The sequence below is a fragment of the Rhipicephalus microplus genome, chromosome 2, assembly GCF_043290135.1.
Source record: "Rhipicephalus microplus isolate Deutch F79 chromosome 2, USDA_Rmic, whole genome shotgun sequence".
Classification (NCBI taxonomy): domain Eukaryota; kingdom Metazoa; phylum Arthropoda; class Arachnida; order Ixodida; family Ixodidae; genus Rhipicephalus; species Rhipicephalus microplus.
Window position 1 is genome coordinate 144,658,024 of NC_134701.1, and position 19,345 is coordinate 144,677,368.

General features: G+C 43.1%; 1 protein-coding gene and 1 long non-coding RNA gene across 3 annotated transcripts in view; both read left to right on the forward strand.

Moving 5' to 3' along the window:
• LOC142786415 (uncharacterized) overlaps window positions 1-19,345 on the forward strand; it is a 160,171-nt gene that overhangs the window by 128,885 nt on the left and 11,941 nt on the right. The window lies entirely within an intron of this gene.
• On the forward strand, window positions 1,240-12,652 carry LOC142786409 (uncharacterized). Of its 2 annotated transcripts, XM_075884100.1 has the most exons (4): window positions 1,240-1,618; window positions 6,591-6,653; window positions 8,807-8,895; window positions 12,305-12,652. In XM_075884100.1, the coding sequence occupies exons 2-4, from the start codon at window positions 6,650-6,652 to the stop codon at window positions 12,581-12,583; spliced, it is 372 nt and encodes a 123-aa protein (XP_075740215.1). In that variant the 5' UTR covers window positions 1,240-1,618; window positions 6,591-6,649; the 3' UTR covers window positions 12,584-12,652. The 2 variants fall into 2 exon arrangements, with proteins under 2 accessions (XP_075740215.1, XP_075740210.1); XM_075884095.1 differs by lacking the exon at window positions 1,240-1,618 and having other exon boundaries at window positions 6,384-6,653.

A 19,345-nucleotide genomic window follows, 5' to 3' on the forward strand; every position in this document is an offset into this window, starting at 1 on the left:
GGCATTCAATTCCCTCCCTATTTTTTGTATACTACTGTCCTTGTGTACATCGTAGAACACATAACAGTAATGATAGCAAACAGATCATTGATTCGGGTAGGCTTGGTGTTTTTATTTAAAATGGAACAACGAGGAAGCTGCTGAAGCTCGTGCCTGTATACAGCTGCTTTATATGGAGATGAAACTTTAACGAAAAAAAAATGTAATGATAAACAGTAGGCTCATAACAAACAACATTTCTCTGAGGGTGCATGGAATATATGTCCCATGCAAGGCTATGCATTGCAGTTCTTACTGCATTAATTATGTACACATACTGCAGGGCATGCAAGTGTATGCGGACACACGCTGACGAAATGACATTTTTTGCTACATACAAACGTGCACCGCATCAAATAAGACGCACGTGTTTGTATAGTCAGGGAACACTCGTGAATATTGATGAAATCACACAGCTCGCTTACAGTATAAAACAAACACAATTGCGAACAATAAAATGCGACGCTGTTTAAGGAGGCGGACCCAGGTTACGAGGAGAATTATCAGTATGGCATACACACCACGTGTCAAGCTTTTGCAACATCTAAAGACTAAATATGGAAAGTTGCTTTTGTAAGTTAACATGACAGTACCAAATGAAGAAGCCACACGAGAGAACAATTCATCGTGGGCTAAAGAATGTGTTTTAAATATTATACACAGCTTTGCAAGATAATATCGACGAGTTTTACTCGTCTAGGTGTGGGAGGTGTAGGCCTGATAAAATGCGATGTTGCTTCAGAGCCTTTCTTTCGTAATATTGCAATTTTATTCAACTCTTTCAAACGCGGCACCGTAAATTTCTACTGGGTGCTCGAACACGGCAAGCCGGTCGCGCGGCAAAATCTTTGTAACATTTTATTACCAAAACAGCGATACTAGCAATGCTTGAGCTGCACTTGCTGTTTTCTAAATTGTAACCTCCTCAATCTCATCACTGTGATCAGAAACAGAGAGGAAAAGTACAGCAGTAGTACGTAGAGAAATATTCAATTTCAAGCCCTTTAGCAGTATCATCTAAACAAATTGCCAGTTCACTGTTGAATTCTCGATGGAAACAAACAGCTGATCAGGGACGCAAGCTTGGCTTGGCACTGGCTTGGCCGTTCATACAGAGCCAAAAGCCGCTGCAGGAAACTGGATTGCGCATCGTATTGAGACAAAATATTTTATACATTTTTGTTTTCTTTGTTTCATTTCTCTAATTGCTCTTGTGATGGCGTGGACCGCGCTTCGTGATCTCATGTACCGGCGCACTGTTTTTAAGTTTAGTATGGCGCACGATAATACATGATTGCGTGCTTTAATTTAAAAAGGTTCGCGAGTATGGCAGCAACACTGCAATGTCGGGAAGAGGCACGGGGAAGAGGATACTAGTAGAACCAGTAGCAGCTGCATGCCCGGGTGGAGCGACTGATGCCCAGATGGAGGAATGTCAACCCGATGCCTTTTGTGTTGGCCGTTCTGGCAGTTCCGCCAACTTTATAGAAAGAGACGACCTCGTCGCTTGTCCTCTTCTCTTTTCCTTCGGGCATCAGCGACAACATTGACGGACGACGTGTTCGACTTCACCGTGCACGTGAGTATAGGTTGGTTTTTCATTCGAGTGAATTCTTGTTCAGATTTGCAACTTGTCGACTTCATCCTGATCACCTGTCACCGGCAATAAGTCACATACGTGTGATATTTAGGCGAAATAAATGATAATGCACATTTTCTGTTCCATTTGCGTGACTTTGCTACACCAGGACATGAGGTAAAGCCTTTGTCGCCTAGCCACTAGCAGGCAAGATCGATCACTCGCATCCTTCAGTTCACGAATCAACGCGCCTGCCTTAAAATTAGTAAGCTGCTCGCAAAGAAATCTTACCGAGGCAATTTTGTTTTCTGTGAACAATGCACCGTAGATTTGTCTTGACTATTCAACAAAAAAAAACTTGAAAAATAAATGTCGCGACCTTTTAGAAAACGCCGTGTCTAAGAGCTAGACGCGGAATTTTGTAAAAGGCTCATTCAATTCAGTATGTTTTCGTAGTTTCTGCTTGAAATTATTGTCTATGAATTTCATGGCCCAATCTTTTGCTTTGGCTGAAAATCTCGGCGGCAAAAACTTTGTTCAGTGTCCCTTTAAGGGCAGGTGTAGATGCCATCATTTCAGTCGCAAATCTTTTTGCTAGTCGGTCGGCTGGTTAACAATAAGGGTACTAACTAGAGTTCCAGATTTCATCAGCAACACATCGTCATGGCTTCATCAGATGCTGCATTATATACATTCTATCCTCGTTTTTAAATAGGTGTACCGTATGGTCCACTGTTACAGGAAACAAGCGAGCTCATGGACAGTGAGCCATGTTGTGCTAACTGGCAGCGAGGCTTGTGAATGGGACGCATGCGCATAGAATCGGGGTGCGCCCAGTTTTGTCTGCCATTTCTCCGCCTGTAAGCATGACAGCATTGGAAAGCGCATCCGTATTTTAGCTGCGCAATTTATCTAGCCCAGTGCATCCTGCTTCAGGGATTTCCTGTGAGCACAAAAAATGCATGATTTTAATCGTTGCTGCAGTGTTTTGCAAGTTGTCACCGTAAAGCACATCATATTTTTCGCATAATGCTCGCTGCAACTAGCAAGTTTCGATGACTCAAAATGCTGTTCAGGTCTGATGTAGCAAACATTTTAAGCTCGTCCTCGTGACCATGAAATATTGGTTTATTAAATAATGGAAGGCAGAGTTGGTATCGGTTGATTTACAGTGTGAAAATGAAAAGGGCGAAGGACCGTGCCTCGCAAGTAAGCCCCGAGAGCATGAGCAGAGAAGTAGCAGATGAGGATGCTCATGCGCTGCATTTCCAAATCTCACCAGCACTAATGCTTGACGGACTGCTGGCCACGCACTAGCGTGTTCTTTCTGAAACAGGACTTTGGCCCTGTAAGCAAGTTCTTGAAGGGCATAAGTAAAACGTAGAATGGGCCCCCTAAATGCACCCATCCTTGAACCATTGGGCTTATGAATTAGTGTCCTTTTCAAAATACAACTATTCTGAGCTATAAATTGTGACAAAACAGTGCACGAAGTTTATAAATGGGAAAAAAGTCTTTAAATGTCCCCTTTATACATAGTGTTCTTGTGATGTCACTTCTGCCGTTGTCGCCCTCTCCCGCCATGCCCGGGTAACTCCCTGGGTACCTACGGCAGTTCACGTGCTGCAGTGCGGTTTGTTGGGGGCTCGTCATCTGTTGCTGTGAACGATGTGGAAGCATTGTGGTTTTTTGTTGTCTTATTTTAACGAGCTCATTGGATTAGGAAGGCCTCGCTCGTTCACTCAATACAAGACCAGATAATCAAGATGTGCGACACATATACCAGCCACGGCGTACACCGGCTGCCCGCCACAACCTATGAGGGCCTATTATCTTGCTTTCACTACAAATTGCCTGGCCCAAAAACAAGTGAAAGCTCAAAATCTCTCGAGCCGCAATTTTAAAAGTGGATGTGCGAAGCGCAGCTGCTCCCATCGAAAACTAGTCGTGCAGAACTAGGCAAGTTTACAAGAGATATAATATTATGAATATATTGTCACGGCCTACGCCACCAAAGTAGCAATGCCCCCCCCCCCCAAGTGTTTTAAACAGTGCTGATATTGAGCTTAAGCCTCTTTGATTGCAATTTGTGGAAATAGTCGAGGAAAATATTATACAAGGCAGATAGCAACTTTGCGTGGTGTGTGCCGCGGTAATGCCAGTCATCACTTTATTTTTCGCGTATGCTTTAACACACTTTTCACTTTGTATTTTGCTTTTGTTGTACGCTAATGTACAGTGGAGTCACTGAACATGATAGAGACCGTGTATAGAATTAATTGACTAATTAAAAAAAATCCTGATGCCCAACTTGAACCGATCGGCTATACTTCAAAGTGAACTGATATTGTTTCCCATTCTTTATAGTTTGTTTCAATGCAATACCAAATCTCCGCGATCGCCATCACGATTTTAACCGCCTTCCTCGCCATCATGATTTTAACTGCGGACAAGTTTGTATGTACAGTATCTTGGTAAGCTATATCTGTTTGCAGGTAAATACTTGGCTATGGCACTTACCCGTAATGAAGTTGCACCTGAAGATGCAAATATTGCAAAGTTTCTTCAAGTAGCTTTTGTTAATCTGCACCAGCCAAATACGCTGGTACGTTTAGGAAAATCGGAATGTGCGTTCTCAATTTCAGGTTATAACTTTCAGCGAAGAAACACCCTAAGCTCTGCTCCCTCTGCGTGGACTACTAAATCAACTTGCCTCACTAGCAGCTCATAATTTCTCAAACTTGCATCGTGAGGCAAAACTAAACGGGTGCAAGCACGAGGAGACAACATGGCAGTTGTAGGCGATAGATTCGGTTGGTGCCCGGGCATGTTGGTGGCGCATTTCAGAAGTGACGAAAAGGTGCTGCGAGATGCACGTGCACACTTTGTATAGTTGCTGTATTGGACAGCAAACTTTTTTTCTTATCTGAGCAGTTTTACCAAAGGAAGCTTCATCATATGGAGTGATAAATGAAGCGAATCCACAGGTTGAAACACATCATAGCCTCGCTGTGCTTTTGTATTTATTTAGCTTGCAAAATTTATTTGTACATATAAGTGACAACTTGCCAGTAATAAGGCAGCACTTGTTTCTTTACCATATGATCATCTCCTGTGTGCTGCTGCCTCAATATTTCAAATTCTAAGCATTTACACCATTGTATGCTAACTTTTCCTTCAAAGTGAGACAAGCCACATGTGTATCGTAGATCAAGAAGCATGCCAGTTTTACGTACTTGCAAGGTAAACATCAGAAATGCACAGTTGATCAAAAATACTAGTTTAATGGTGCATCTACATAGCAAAGCACCTGTGGCACCTCGGGAACAAGATAATGCCACATATGTTACAAGAGCTAATTAAAAAAGACAGGGGACGTTCCGTGAACAAATAGAAACAAAAATAAAACGGCACGTGGCAGTGAGCGAAGGCGGCAAAGGGGGGGGGGGGGGGGGAGCCCGTGGGACTTCAGCGGATGAGCATAAGGTGTGTGTTTAATATGTGGAAGAAAAAAAAATTCAAAATTTTGGCGACTGAAATGAGGGTGAGTTAGTGAGTGCGCTCATGACGAGAGTAAACACGGTTATTATTATTATTTTTTTTTTCAAATCTCTTTTGAAAGCCACAAAAAATCTGTATGTGGTGCAGCCTAACAGAAGGTCCGTGAAAGCAAATTATGAATTCGTCGTTGTACAAAGGCCTTTTTTTTTTCATGCGCACCATCCTCGCCGCGGTGGTCTAGTGGCTAAGGTACTCGGCTGCTGACCCGCAGGGCGCGAGTTCGAATCCCGGCTGCGGCGGCTGCATTTCCGATGGAGGCGGGAATGTTGTAGGCCCGTGTGCTCAGATTTAGGTGCACGTTAAAGAACCCCAGGTGGTCTGAATTTCCGGAGCCCTCCACTACGGCGTCTATCATAATCATATAGTGGTTTTGGGACGTTAAACCCCACATATCAATGAATCAATCATGCGCACCATAAATAGTGCTCAAAATTTAATTGCATATGTTGTTTTCATCCTCGCTGTATTCCGTGCTGTTTATGATGTAAAAAAAAAGTAGCACGCTGAAGTGGTGCTGCTTTTGGGCAATAGTTGAAAATGGCGGGGTGCATGAATGCGGAATACTGCCGCTTACACTCAAATCACTCTTGTGGTCACCTCCCACTGTTTGCAGCATGTGTTGTGTATACACAGCTGCATATTTCCTAGCTAGAAAAATTTGATTTTAGGTGTTTCACGCCATTTTCCATGTAAATATTCCACAATTGCACACACTGATCAGCAGGCTTTCAATTGCGCTGAAGGACACAGGTGCCATAAAATTCATAGTCGATTCTTTCAAGAAACCGTATGGAAAGGCTGAAGCTTCATGCGTACATACACACACACATACCATATTGTTTTTTGTAGTTTATGAAAGCTGCGAAGGTCTCATGTGCCTCCAAGCGTAACCTGTCTTATTTATTCTCCATCACCACAAAAGTTTTGTGAGTTTCAAATAAAAGTACTTTGCGCATGGCCACTTTTGGGTAATTTTTTGTGTAGGTGTTATTTGAGCAGCCTACAGTGTTTACTTTATAAACCTGTATGTATATGTTGCATTATAAGGATGCAGAATGTGTGTAGCTGTACAATATAGATGAAGTGTAAAAATTGAGTGTGTCTATTGTGGTGTTCTTGCAACCAATCTTACCCCCGTATTCTAGAACGTCCCTCCACTCAACGCTTCACGTTCACTTGAGATGGCTGATGGGAGCGCCGTCTCTAAGCAGAGAAAATTGCTGCATGTCAGCAATAATCTGCTGTGATTCTCGAGTAGCGCAGCGTCGCTTTCAAACGAGCAGCGGCACAGTGCTCAACTCTGTCAAGTGAAGGGTGAAAGTCGAGTCGGGGAGCGTTTATGAATATGGGGGTTAGTTTTGTTGTCTTGTTAACCTGCCATTAACACTGGATTGATGCTACTTTGCTCTAGCTGTACAGTGCTCTCCAAGGCTCAAGGAGGCACCGCACGGGGAAGGCTCGGAGCAAACCATGCGTAAGTTTCCTTTCATTGTTACACTATGCACGTATTAAGTGATAGACTTTAATGTATGCTATTTGTATTGTGCAAGTTTTTGGGGACATACAACTTCCAACACTTATATGGTCTGACGAAAATCACGCAAGAATGAGAGAAGATTATGCAAAAATTATGCAAGAGTGTAAGAAGCTTTTGCAGAAGTCTGTGAAATGAAGTTTTGAAATTTTGTGGCAATGTGTCATTGTACAGTGGTCAACAGTCTTGCTCAGCATGCTTGACTGCAGGGCTCCCGGCTGCACAGGTGCATCTACGGAGTGCCTGATGCATGATGGGCCAAATGTCAGCCTGCACACTGGTGCCTCTTATCCCCGTTTGTCTGTTACATCAGTCTCTCTTGTAAAGGGGATCAACTGTGCTACCTTTTTTTTCGAATGTAATGAGTTCTTTTTCCAGATTATTGTTGTTTTAAGGTAGAGCCTCACATTTCTATCAAATACTGAAGATTCTATTTTTCCTTCTAGATGCTATGAAGTCACTCCTTGTGTTACAATAGAGTGAACACTGTTATGAGAAAAGCTACTTTATGGAGTTAACTCGCTCCATATTGACTTAACACACAGAATTGGTGAAAACTACACTCCATTCCAGCTGCATTAGGAATAATATTCATTTGCATACTTCTGTTTCTTTTGTTTGTTTGTTGGCTGGAGGTTTGGAGTATGGGGTGGCCAGAGGGCACTGTGTAGTCTTTTTTCATCTTCCCAATTTTGTGAACATCAATTGATAGCCGTATGGGAAGCGGCCAGCATGCTGAAACAGCGGTGCAAGCATACAAGATGTTCACCATTGCATGCAGTCAGTTGCTGTGAGCAACCTACCGCATACAATTAACTGCGAGTGGTGAACTAACGCTGCACTATGTGTGCCTCCTGGAAAGCTGCAATGGTAAAGTGCCACAATCGTATAGTAACATGGATAACATTGCAATTTGTTTGTTGAATAATTTTGCAATAGAATCAATGGAGTTTTGAATAAATTTGTGTATCTGCCTGGTTCATCAAAGCTACAGAGTCTAATGCGGTATATACTCGCGTACTATGTGTACTTTTTTTGTCAATCCGGTCATGTGCAAAGCTAGTAGGAATCGCTGGCCTAAAAGCTCAACTGGGAATATATGTTGCAGGCGCTGTCACGGCTGTCTCAAAGTGGATTGTCATTTGTTTGCTAAGCCTGTTCAAGTGCCCCCAATTTCTTGAAGTTCTTCCGAACAGTGCTCACAAAAACCAGTTCCCACGACAGGGTTATACCAGAGAACATAAGTACTCTCCAATAATTGTCGGGAACCCAACGTAAAGTAAGATGCAGACAAGGAAGCGCGATGCCAACACAGTGCTGTGTGTGTCGCCCTTCATGTGTGTGTGTGTGTGTCCATTCCTTGTCCCAGTCTTCTATTGCGTTGTGTTCCCTCCGATATCTAACCAACACACCCAAGCTTCTGTGCTAAGTCTTATTCAACGCACTCTTCTGCTGGCTCCCATACTGAATATTGCATGTCGAAGAATTCCGCGCTGATGTGCTTAGCGGTAGCACGGTTTCAGTTTTCTTCGGTGAGCTTTATAACAGCAATCTGCCTTGTATATAATTATTGTAGCCTATCACAAGGAACGGTAAAAACGCAATGGCCAGATGGCGAAACCGAAAAAAAAAATGAGTGCGAAAACCTGTCTCATCTAGTTGATGTGACAGGTCCTTGCACGCGTTCAACATCTGTGCTGTGTCTCGGGAATACATTCTTGCCGTGGAAGAGGTGGGAAGATAGGAGGCAAACCTTTAGGCATTTCGGACTACACATAAACAGGTTTCAGTTTTCAAGTTCGATATTCTAGGGAAAGCATAAAAGTTCATGGAAGAAGGGACCTTGCACTCAGTCCATTTTGTGTAGGACTGCACTCGCCTGCTCGACAAGAGAAGTGCCTGACCAGAGCATCATGAAGTCAAATGTGTCTGTGTGTGTGCTGGCAAGGTGGCTCGGGCTGGTTGGGGAGGGCAAAGTATGCGAGCAAAAAGTTTCTTGTAGTAAAGCAGGCTGGCTAATTATACTGATGAGCAAATTATGTGAGGATGCGAATTGTGCGAGTAAATATGGTATGTACTCTTGTATGTTTCAGCTCTATTGCTACGGATCCTGCGGATACAACTTGGCATCCGGCAGCAACAAAGACAGGTTCTGCAGGAGGTGCGACAGCTGAAGCACAAGGTACGGCTCTTGTCCGTGGCTCAGCACGCCCAGCCAGCACAGCGCCCCTCTGACCTTCCCCGGCTGCCTGCTGGTACAATTGGAGAAGTGGAGGCAGCAGAGGCAGCTGTGCAGAGTAAAGCTGTGGCTGCGGCTTTGGTGTATATTTCTTGATTTTTAATATGCCTATGTAACATGCAGAAATTTAGTACTGCTTTAAGATACTGTGTTTCGGGAAACAAACTAGTCAGGTTATCTCATGAGCCACTGTACTACAGTCGAATATGAATAATTCGTTCTCAAAGAGGCCAGAAAATTTGTTCAAATTAAAAGAAGTTCAAAATAATGAAACTTACCGTAATTACTTGAATCTAACACGCACCTTTTTTCCGGTTAAGAGAGTTCATAAATCGCATGTGCGTTAGAATCGAGTACGAAAAAAAAATGAATATGGTCATTCTATTGCCATCGCCACTTACAAAATGGCTGCCCCCTACGTGCGTCGGCATGGCGCGTTGGTCTTTTCTGCCTATGTGTTTCCCATGCGCGGCACTTCATACGTGTGCTGAGGAGTTCGTCATCTTGTAGTACATTAGCATCGACGGCATGGTAGGGCCGACTCCAAAAACTCGACGAGTGCACCACAATGCTGCTTCTAAAAGAAAAGTCGTCGCGTGTGCCGGAACGGACAGAAATCGGGCCGCATCGCGGTCATTCGGAGTTCCCGAAACGTGCGTGCGGGACTGGCGGAAACAAAAGCAGAATATTGTCGACAGCAAAGATTCACGCAAAGGCTTCAGTGGACCACAGCAGGGTCGGTTTCCACAAATTGAAGAGCTGCTCGGCGAGTATGTGATTAAGCAGTGAGCGGCACAGCGGCCCGTAACGACAGAACTGCTCCAAGTGCAGGCTATGCAGTTAGCCTTAGAAAAAGGGGTAATGCAGAGCCATTTTAAAGCGAGCAGGTGCTGGCTAACGAACTTTTATAAAAGAAAAGGCTTTTCCCTCCGAAGGCGAACGGGCATATGCCGGAAGTTGCCGGAGGAGTACGAAGAAAAGCTTCAGTCTTCAGAGGTTCCTCCTAAATTTGCGGCACAACAACGGCTACCTGCTTGGGCAAATCGGGAATGCCGATCACACGCCTCTTTACTTCGACATGCCTGGCACCACAACCGTCTAGGAGAAGGGGGCGAAGCAAGTTTGTGTACTGACATCGGGCCACGGTAAAACTAGAGTGACAGCAATGCTCTGTTGCACGTCAGATAGGCATAAGCTTCCCCCGTACTTCATATTTAAACGGAAGACGCTCTCAAAAAGAGTCGTTTTCGCGAGTGGTGTGATCAAGCGGGCCAACGAAAAAAAAGGGTGCGCGTTGCAACCGATGTCCTTTTTTTTGTCGTGGAAATCGGGCGCGCGTTACAATCGAGAGCGCGGTAGAATAGAGTAAATACGGTAAACGAGCGGAGGGCTCACCATGCAGTGGTGCATGTGCATGGAGAAGTTTTATTCACAAATTACAGGACATCCGTCATTAATTAAAGTAGTCAATACATGTCTGTACACGTTGGCCTTGCAACGAGTCAACAAGTTTTGCGTGCAGTTTGCAAAGCATTTGTACTTCGGCTTCAGTATTCTCCTGGCAAAAGAAGTTGCGCGGGGCATTGTCCAGTGCTGACACTCTTCGAAGACAACTGTGTTTCCACTGTTACCATCTGCGCTGCAGCCGGAGCGTGGCCAGCACATGGTGAGAATGGAGGAGCGTCTCCACCTGGAGAAAAGCAGATCGGCATTCGAGAGAGAAACACTCCGCGGCAGCTTTTTTTTTTTCTCTCTTCATGCGCGGTGTTGAAAGGAGAAGAGTCTCTACATAGCAGGAACGAAAAACAGGGAAGCGTGACACCGGCACGTTGCAGATCGGCATGAGAGAGCCAACTCTCTGCGACAGCTTTTTTTCCCCTCTTTCTCTTCATGCGCAGTGTTAGGAAGAGAAGGGTCTCTACGTGGCAGGGACGGAAAAAGCCGAAGCGGGGCACAGGAATGTCGCAGATTGGCATTTGGCAAACATTCCACCGCAGTCTTTTCTTTCCTTTTCTTCATTTTCTTCTTCAAGCACAGCGATGAGGTGTCTGAAGTGCCACCGCAGGATTGGGCGGGGTGCTGAGAGCATTTTCGGAGCGTGGTATGGCTTTGATAGGACCACAGCGTCAGTTCGAATTAAGTGTGTTGGAATTAATTAGATTCGACTGTATTTACTATAGTCTGTGAAGTCCGAGTGAACTGTCCTAAGCTAGCAGACGATGTAGGCGGCATCATGTGTTTGATGGGCAGTGACTAGCAATAGCCTGCTTAAAACAGACATTCAGTAATTTTGTTCATCTATCACCCTATTTCGTGTCCGCTGCGGCTCTCTCTACTTTGAGCTACAGTTCACCCTGCCTTGTGTTAGCCGATTTCTTACTTTCTTAAAAATCTAACATGCACCCAATTTCGCAGTGTGAAGAAAAATGCACCTTTGTTTATTGTGATGAGATTTCTATAGCGACATGCCTCTTTTTTGGATATCACGGAAAATATAAACAGCAAATGGTGCGACCGTCTAGTGCGACCTTTATTTTTCTATCAGTTTCATCTATGACCAAGATTTGGTCGCTCTAAGGTTGCCTCTTAGTACGCCTTGATCATGTTCATTTATCTTGTTGTGCTCTGCTTACAATGCATTGATTAAAAACATGTCCAAGCTTCTTTTTGAATTCCACATATTTTATCGTTTTTCACCTGTAGAAGCTACTCCTGGTCAACATTCAGGCAAAGACCTTGTAACCTCGAAGAAACGTGTATTGGAATTTGAGCACTGGACAAAGTAATTATACTATTTCATAGCTAGAATCAATATTTATTAAGGGTTATAACAGTGTTGTATTTGATTTCATAACAGCGAAACTGCATTCAGAGAAGGTTTCTGAAAGGTTCTCGCACTGAGTGTGAGAGGTCTGATGTGGAAACCATTTTAGGTCAAGTGAGTTGAAGTTAGCGTAAAAAAACAATGAAATGTTGTGATGCCCAAAAATTCAAGTTGTTGTTTTCAGTGTCTTCTTCTTGCAGATTTTTATCATGAAAACATTTCGATGTGCTGCTGCGTTCACCCCATCTATGCTTCTTGCATTTTTTTACAGTGCAGGCACCTCCTGCAGATTGGGGGACGTGGCCAACGAGAAATTGGTGTGAATGCCATGAAGGCTGTATTGGCACATGATGTGCAAGTGCTGTACAGCCTTCACGGCAGAAAAGGGAAAAGGGCCTTTGTGAACCTGAGGCTCTGTAGATTAGTGACAGGTTAGACTTGTTCATTGTTTTACGTGTGTGTACCCTTGTGTATTCTCTGTACTGCAGTGCTTCATGTGTACTATGGTATTTCTGTTCTTGTATGCAGATGTCATCTGCCAAAAAGCAGGGTGCGACCAGGCGGAGGCCCTCAACTTTATTAAGAGGTGGCGGCCAGGGTCTGGTGATCGCTGTGGGGGCAGGAAGCGGCGCTTCAGAGAAGCATTTGTTTTGGAGCAGCCCGATGATCCCCACTCTCAGAGTGCAGATTATCAGCTGCTCGCGGCAGCTGGCTTCCTGCTCAGCCACAGCAGCCAGGGCCTTGACAGCACCACTGTCACTGTGCCCCCAACGCAACCTGACCTGCAGTAGAGCGGGCCTTTTTTAGTTGTGTATATATATTTTTCAATGTATACATTTTTAGTTGTACCAAACAAATAAAAAAACAAAGAATAAATAGTCTGCAGACTGTCGGTGGTGCACTGTTCGGCTAGCCTATGCTGATTCGGAAGCACCATCACCATGTTTTAGTTACAAAAAAATGCTCTAAACTATGAATATTCTCGATTACCATGTGGGGGACGTATGTGGGGATTGCAAGTGGGGGACATACGCTTTCAACATTTACTTCCTAACGACTTTTTTCGATCTGCTGTACGAAATACCAGTACCAAATAAAGCACTCGCTATTGCAAAAGATAAATTGGTAAAAAAATAAACTACGCTTCTAGTGTTAGCAAAGGGAATGAGGTATAAAAGATGAAATGGATCGAGTAACTGCTTTCAGTTCTCGGCATTCAATGTTTTGTTGCCCCAAGTATACAGGGCTGCAAAGCTACAAGAGCGGGTCATCGAGGCATATTGTTTAAATCTTCCGGTAAGAAAAATTCCCTACTAATAATGGTTACATAATGGCAAGCCAATCAGTAGCCAATATTCGTCTTGCAGGAAACATCGGTGTAATAACGGCATTTGATTGGCTGCAATGTGGCCCTGGATTGGTCCAATGTCGGTCGTACATCCGTAGCCGATATTCGTCGTGCAGCAAACATCGGCGTAAAAATGGCATGTGATTGGCTGAAATATGGCCCAATGTTGGCCGAACATTGGCAGCTTTGTCGGCAATACGATGGGCCTTCGTCGGCCCAATGTTGGTTGCATACTGGCTAAAACATCGGCAAAACGTCGGCCCATCATTGGCTTGAACGTCGGCCCGACATTGGAAGTCGGCCCGACGTCGGTGCCGATGTTAGCCGATGTTGGTCCAAAATTGGTCCAACGGTGGCGTGCTGCCTGGGATTTTTCATCACTGCTGCATTCCTGTTACCTTTAGTCGTCACGTATATTTCGTGTTCCCTCAGGTACTCGGTCCCATTGCTTATTCATACGCCCAGATATTTGTATTTATCTGTTATCTCTGGCGTGACCTCCTGTATCTTAAGCTCACTACCTTCGTTGTCATTGAAAATCATGGCTGCTGATTTTTTCTTACTGAATCTAAAATCTAACCTGTCGCCCTCATTACCGTAGATGTCCATCAATCTCTGCAAATCTTCTTTGTTGTTGGCCATTAGCACTATATCATCTGCGTACATTACTGCAGGTAGTGCCTGATCAATAAGTTTTCCTTGTTTGACTAAAGAGAGGTTGAAGCCCAGGCCACTTCCCTCTAATTTTGCCTCTAATCCTTGTAGGTACATCATGAATAATAAGGGTGACAGGGGGCACCCCTGCCTAAGCCCCCGTTTTACCTCTACAGGCTTAGATACCTGTTTTCCCACTTTATAACTACCTTGTTAACTTTATAGATACCCTTTAAAAAGATTAGTTGATACATGTTCCACGCCTAGTTTGTCCAGTATTCCCCACAATTCCTCTTGAACCACGCTATCGTACGCTCCCTTGATATCCAAGAATGCTAGCCACAGGGGCCTGTGTTCCTTTTCTGCTATTTCGATGCACTGCGCCAGTGAGAACAGAGGCCACCCGCTTAGTGCCACTCGCTTATTGCGCCATCTTGCTGATAATACTGAAAACGTGGTTTCTCCCCCTGAGGTGCCTTCAGCAGCGCGAACTGGTAGATATAGTTTGCCGTTTTAATGGTCAAGCACGTGTTCCGCGTTGGCTCAGTGGTTAATCTCGCACACACAATTGAGAGGAACCAAGTTCAATTCGGCTGCCGAAATCATTTTCTGGGTATTCTTTCTTTCTTGTATTTTCCGATACATTGATAAGTGTACATATAGGGTGATAGACGGAGACTCCCACGTCGACGCCAATGCCAGCGGCAAACTACAGCCAAGAGTGTCCATATAATTGCAATCGCAATAAAATCACCTGCGTTTTCTTCTCAACAAAAAAAAAAGGTGTCCATCCAGATATAGACATTGACTTGCACGGTCACCAGCTTTCTCTTCGTAAAATTTTGGCTAGAATACACGCGGAAAGCCAAGAAATCAGGTCAAATTTATGCCACCTATACTCAGTTCTTTATGTGGATCCGCAGCCGTTTTCCCATATTAGCTCTGCTCTATATAAAAACTGTTATTCGTTGAGAAAGCCCAACTCGCTTTAAGTGAGAGACATAGTTGAGGAATTGGGTGTTCCATTGCTCGAACATTGTCTAACGGATCCCGCTGCACTTGTCCCATCGTGGCAGTGGCGGCTCATAGAATGCGATATGTCCTTTGCGGAAGTGACAAAATATGACCCTATCGCTCGTATCCACACATTCATCTAGAACTTCAGCACAAATAGAACTGTCCGGAAGTCTTTACAGATGCATAGAATTTTCACTGCTCTGTGTCATACGCAGCGGTCGGCCCATCCTTTTCGAATGCCGGAGCTCTCCATCCTTGTACGAGCATACTCACAGAAGAAGCGTATGTGATACCAGCGATTGTTAAACACATTCAACACATAAAAATAGAAACCAATAATTTATTCCGATTTTTAAGGGATGTAAAAGCTCTTAAGGCTCTGGGAAAGCACAAAATCCCGGCGTTGTCTTAGGTACGTTACTCATTGTCATGCACATTATACACCCTCAAACAACACATTGTAGTGTGCTGAATGTCATGGCACCGCGAGATCCAAGGTAACGGGATGGCAAATCAGCTAGTTGGATCCATCCACCTAAACACTGCCAATACATCTATAGCCACACCTGCCCTTGACCTCGGACATTTCCTCAAATGACAGCTCGGCGCTTACTGGCAAAGCAGATCAGATAGCCACACAAAACTTAACTTTACGTTATCAACCTACAGCGTGGCGATCGGGCGCCAGTATTTATGTAACGCCACACAGACGTTATACTCACAAAGCTAAGATTAGGACACACACACAGTACACATTCATATATTCAGTCCGATGGTGATCCACCCTTGCGCGAGAGATGTGGTGAACCACTCATGATTTTTCAATTTAGTCCAATGCAATGAATTGCACACTTTTAGGAAAAGTCCTTCCCATCACCCAACTAAAAATACCACTTCATTCATCGATATACATTGGTAGGGATACACTTTTCAGTCAGTCTTCATTTGCGTTTAAAAGGCGTTGGCCGTTTTAACGTCATCTACTCTTCCAACCATGTATAAGAATGAATGCGTATCTTATCAAGGTGCACGCCGGAAAAGAACTAACTAGTGCACTGTGCATACAGAATGATTGCGTGAGTTCTTGGAATCGGTGCGATATTATTGATATTGATATATCTATTGATATAATATATCATTACTATATTAAATATTGATATAAAAACGGCATTGGACCTAGAATAAATACTTGCAGTACACCATATAATATTTCTTTCATCTGTGATGGGTAGCCACTATAACACGTGTACTGCAGTCTATGAAAACGATAACTGCGAAATAATTTTAGAAAATTAAGCAATTAATGAGTTCAAAGCTACTCCTTGAATTCTGTAACACGATAGCTTCTAAAATAAAATATCGTGTTTATTTATTCGAATGCCACTCTGAAGTCTAAAGAAAGCGAACTTATTACCACAAGGGTGAGGCAATAAATGTGACAACTCGTAGTAATGTTAGGCGAAGAATGGCAAAAAAATATCAAAACTTGCCCTGCGTTGCTGACACACAAAACACGCACAAAACGTTCTCACCGGTACAGATGAATGCAAATAGATTTCTCAGCCGGTACTTCGCTTTGTTTGAAAAGCGTGCTTATTTCGCGAACCGAGACTGTGCAGCGAGTGCAGTTACCTTTGTGTGCCCAATAACTACAACAGAATGATTTCAGTGGAATCCCAGGCGTACGATTTTCCCCACTGCGGGATGAATGTGTGAAAGCGTGAGCGTCTATCCCTCTTCCCCCTTCCCCCATTCTACAGCCCAAAGTACTCGCGGCAGATGAAAACACGATAGTTCTGCTGAAAGCACGATTGTTCCTTAAGGTCGGCATCGACAACCATAAGTGGTAGATATAAAGAGCTTGCTGTTTCAACGTTGAATGATGTGATCCTTTTTGGCTCAGTGGCTAACACCACACATTCACAAGCAAGTGGTCAGATGTTCAATTCCACGAGCTGTAGTTTTTTTATTATATTTATTTCCTGTTTCCTCCAATATATATATATATATATGCGTATACATATACGGTGAATGATGGCCGTCACCAACGCCCACTTCGACGCTGACACCAGCGCCAAAATCCAGCCGAAAGGGTCCAAATAATTGCTATTGCAATAAAAATTTCGACGATGAATCCCTTTTCATCTATATAGGAAAGCATCTCTTCTTTTACGCCAATCAATACCTTCTCTGTTCACTTCCGCGCTGTAAACCCGAACTGCTCGGTCACAAGGGCCTGTCTCATGCCCCAAAATGAACATAGTGTCTCTTTCATCAAATATTGCGATAGTCTAGAAAACAAAGGTCGGAGAGGTATTGGTCTGTATTATATTGTTGTCATAGGAACCCTCTTTGTGCAAAAGAACTATTTTTTGCATTTTTCATATTGAGTGAAAAAACATCCTGGTATAAAGCATCATTACATATGTGCTGTAGTGTGTCGCTTATTAGGACGGCAATTGCGAAAATCGGTGCAGCCTTGAAATAATAATTTACCTGTGGCAGTAGTTTTATCTAAATTATTCAGTAGCATGAATGCTTCATGCTCACTGCACTGTATAAAATTATGGTACTGACGGCACGAGAGGTCATGTACCGAATAATTTTATGCTTTCTATCTTCTTTGCGGGTGATTCTCCAGAAAGTAGAAAATTGTCACTAAATTTGTCCGCCAAAAAAAAAACTTCTGTATTCGATATTACCGAGTGCTAGTTCGCTAGGTGTTATAAAAGTAGCCTTCTTATAATTCATGGAAACCACTCCAGATTTTCTTTGGACAGTCTGAGACTGCAGCAGCTTTATTCTTGTAATATTACTTTCGTGCTTTTTTAATAAGAGAGGCTAACCTACTTCTGATTTTTTATATTCCTTTAGAAAAACTGGAACATTTATTGTAATGAATTCGTCAAGTAGTTTATCTCGTGCCTAAATGTGCTTGTATACCTTCCTTATTACCCATGGCTTTCAAGACTTTTTGTTTTTTTTTACCAGCAAAGAAAATGCGTTATGATACTTGTTATTTATAACTCAATGAAAATATTGTACGAATACTAAGATTGTTTCATGAATACATTGTTTCATGAGATTCTTTCGACCATAGATCAAACTAAGTAAAATTGTCTTGGTGAACAATGTGGTGTACTATTTGTTAGGCTGGTAATTTTTAGTTTACTTATTATTCTCTGATAGAAGCAAAGTATAGTTACGTTGTCGCTTGAATCAAATGTTAGCACTCCAGATAAAACACTCGGCAACTCATTATTTGCGGTAGAAAGATACTGTAACGTATCATTCTTTATAGTTATTCTAGTTCGTGATTGGATTAATATAGAGTAGTCAAATCTATCAATAATCTCATAAAATAGACGTCGTGGGAATCTGCTTTTTGGGAGATCGATCATCAAATCTTCAACTAAAACAACAGGTGTATTGAGGGTACTTCTATATTCAAGGTCGCGTACAAGCTGAACACTATCGGCAGTTTCACTTAATGTGGGGCGATAAGCAGAAGCAACCAAGGTTCCAAAAATCATTTCACAGCGATCAAATAATAATGTGTACAAACAAGAGAAAGTCTGACAAAACCTCGTATTGGCGATTTTTTAAAGTACAATGCAAGACCACCGCCTTTACGCCTTTCGCTAAATACGCCCTAATATTTGTGTCCAGAAAATAACACAGAAGTGTCACTTGTGAGCCACATTTTCATGTAAGCGAGTATATCAAGTATGCGATTCAGAAAACGCCATTTAGCCTGTGTTTCAAACTTTTTATTTTCCATGCTTCTAATATTGACGTTAGAGACCGATACCTGTAAGTATCCCGAACCAGAAAACTGCACACAGATAAATAAAAGATGAAGTGTTGTAGTAAGACTGCGCGTTTTATGGTTCCACGAAAAAAAAAGAAGGTGAAGGATTCAAGCAAGCATAAGGAGCAACAGCGCCCTTTTGAACTGTTCTTTCTAGGTCGGCATCACATCACATCTGTATTGCCGGCTCACGTCTGCACTTGCGCACGAACACCTTGCCATTGCTTTGCCATGCGAAGTCATATTTCTTTTCTGTGGCGTTTTCCCTCATCATCCACATATGTTTTTTTTTTTCGTTATGCACTGTCAAATTATGAAGAAAGTACACTATTGGCTTAGATTGTCGCATATCCTGCCTGTTTGCTTTCCACTGATTATTCCTTACACGCGAGAAAATTCACTAGTACTGTTTGGGTTTAGCCACGATGAGTTGGCAGTCTAATAATGAGAAAAGAAAACGCAATAATGGCAATTTTTGTGGACCGACAATTGTCAGACCAAGTCGCGAAAGTCTGTCGATAGCAGGGTCTATCGTATTATGAAAGACAGTGACCTCAGCATCTTTTCATAACCACTTAGTTCTATTTTTTTTCGTGTTCCTGTGCACTCTTTTCGTTCTCATCAAATCAAAATGGCACTGATATCTGCTGACGAGGATAAACACATGCTATATGGTAGTAATTGCTCGTTGATTCGTTTGAACGCGTGTAGACGGCACAAAAATTCTTATGATATTTAC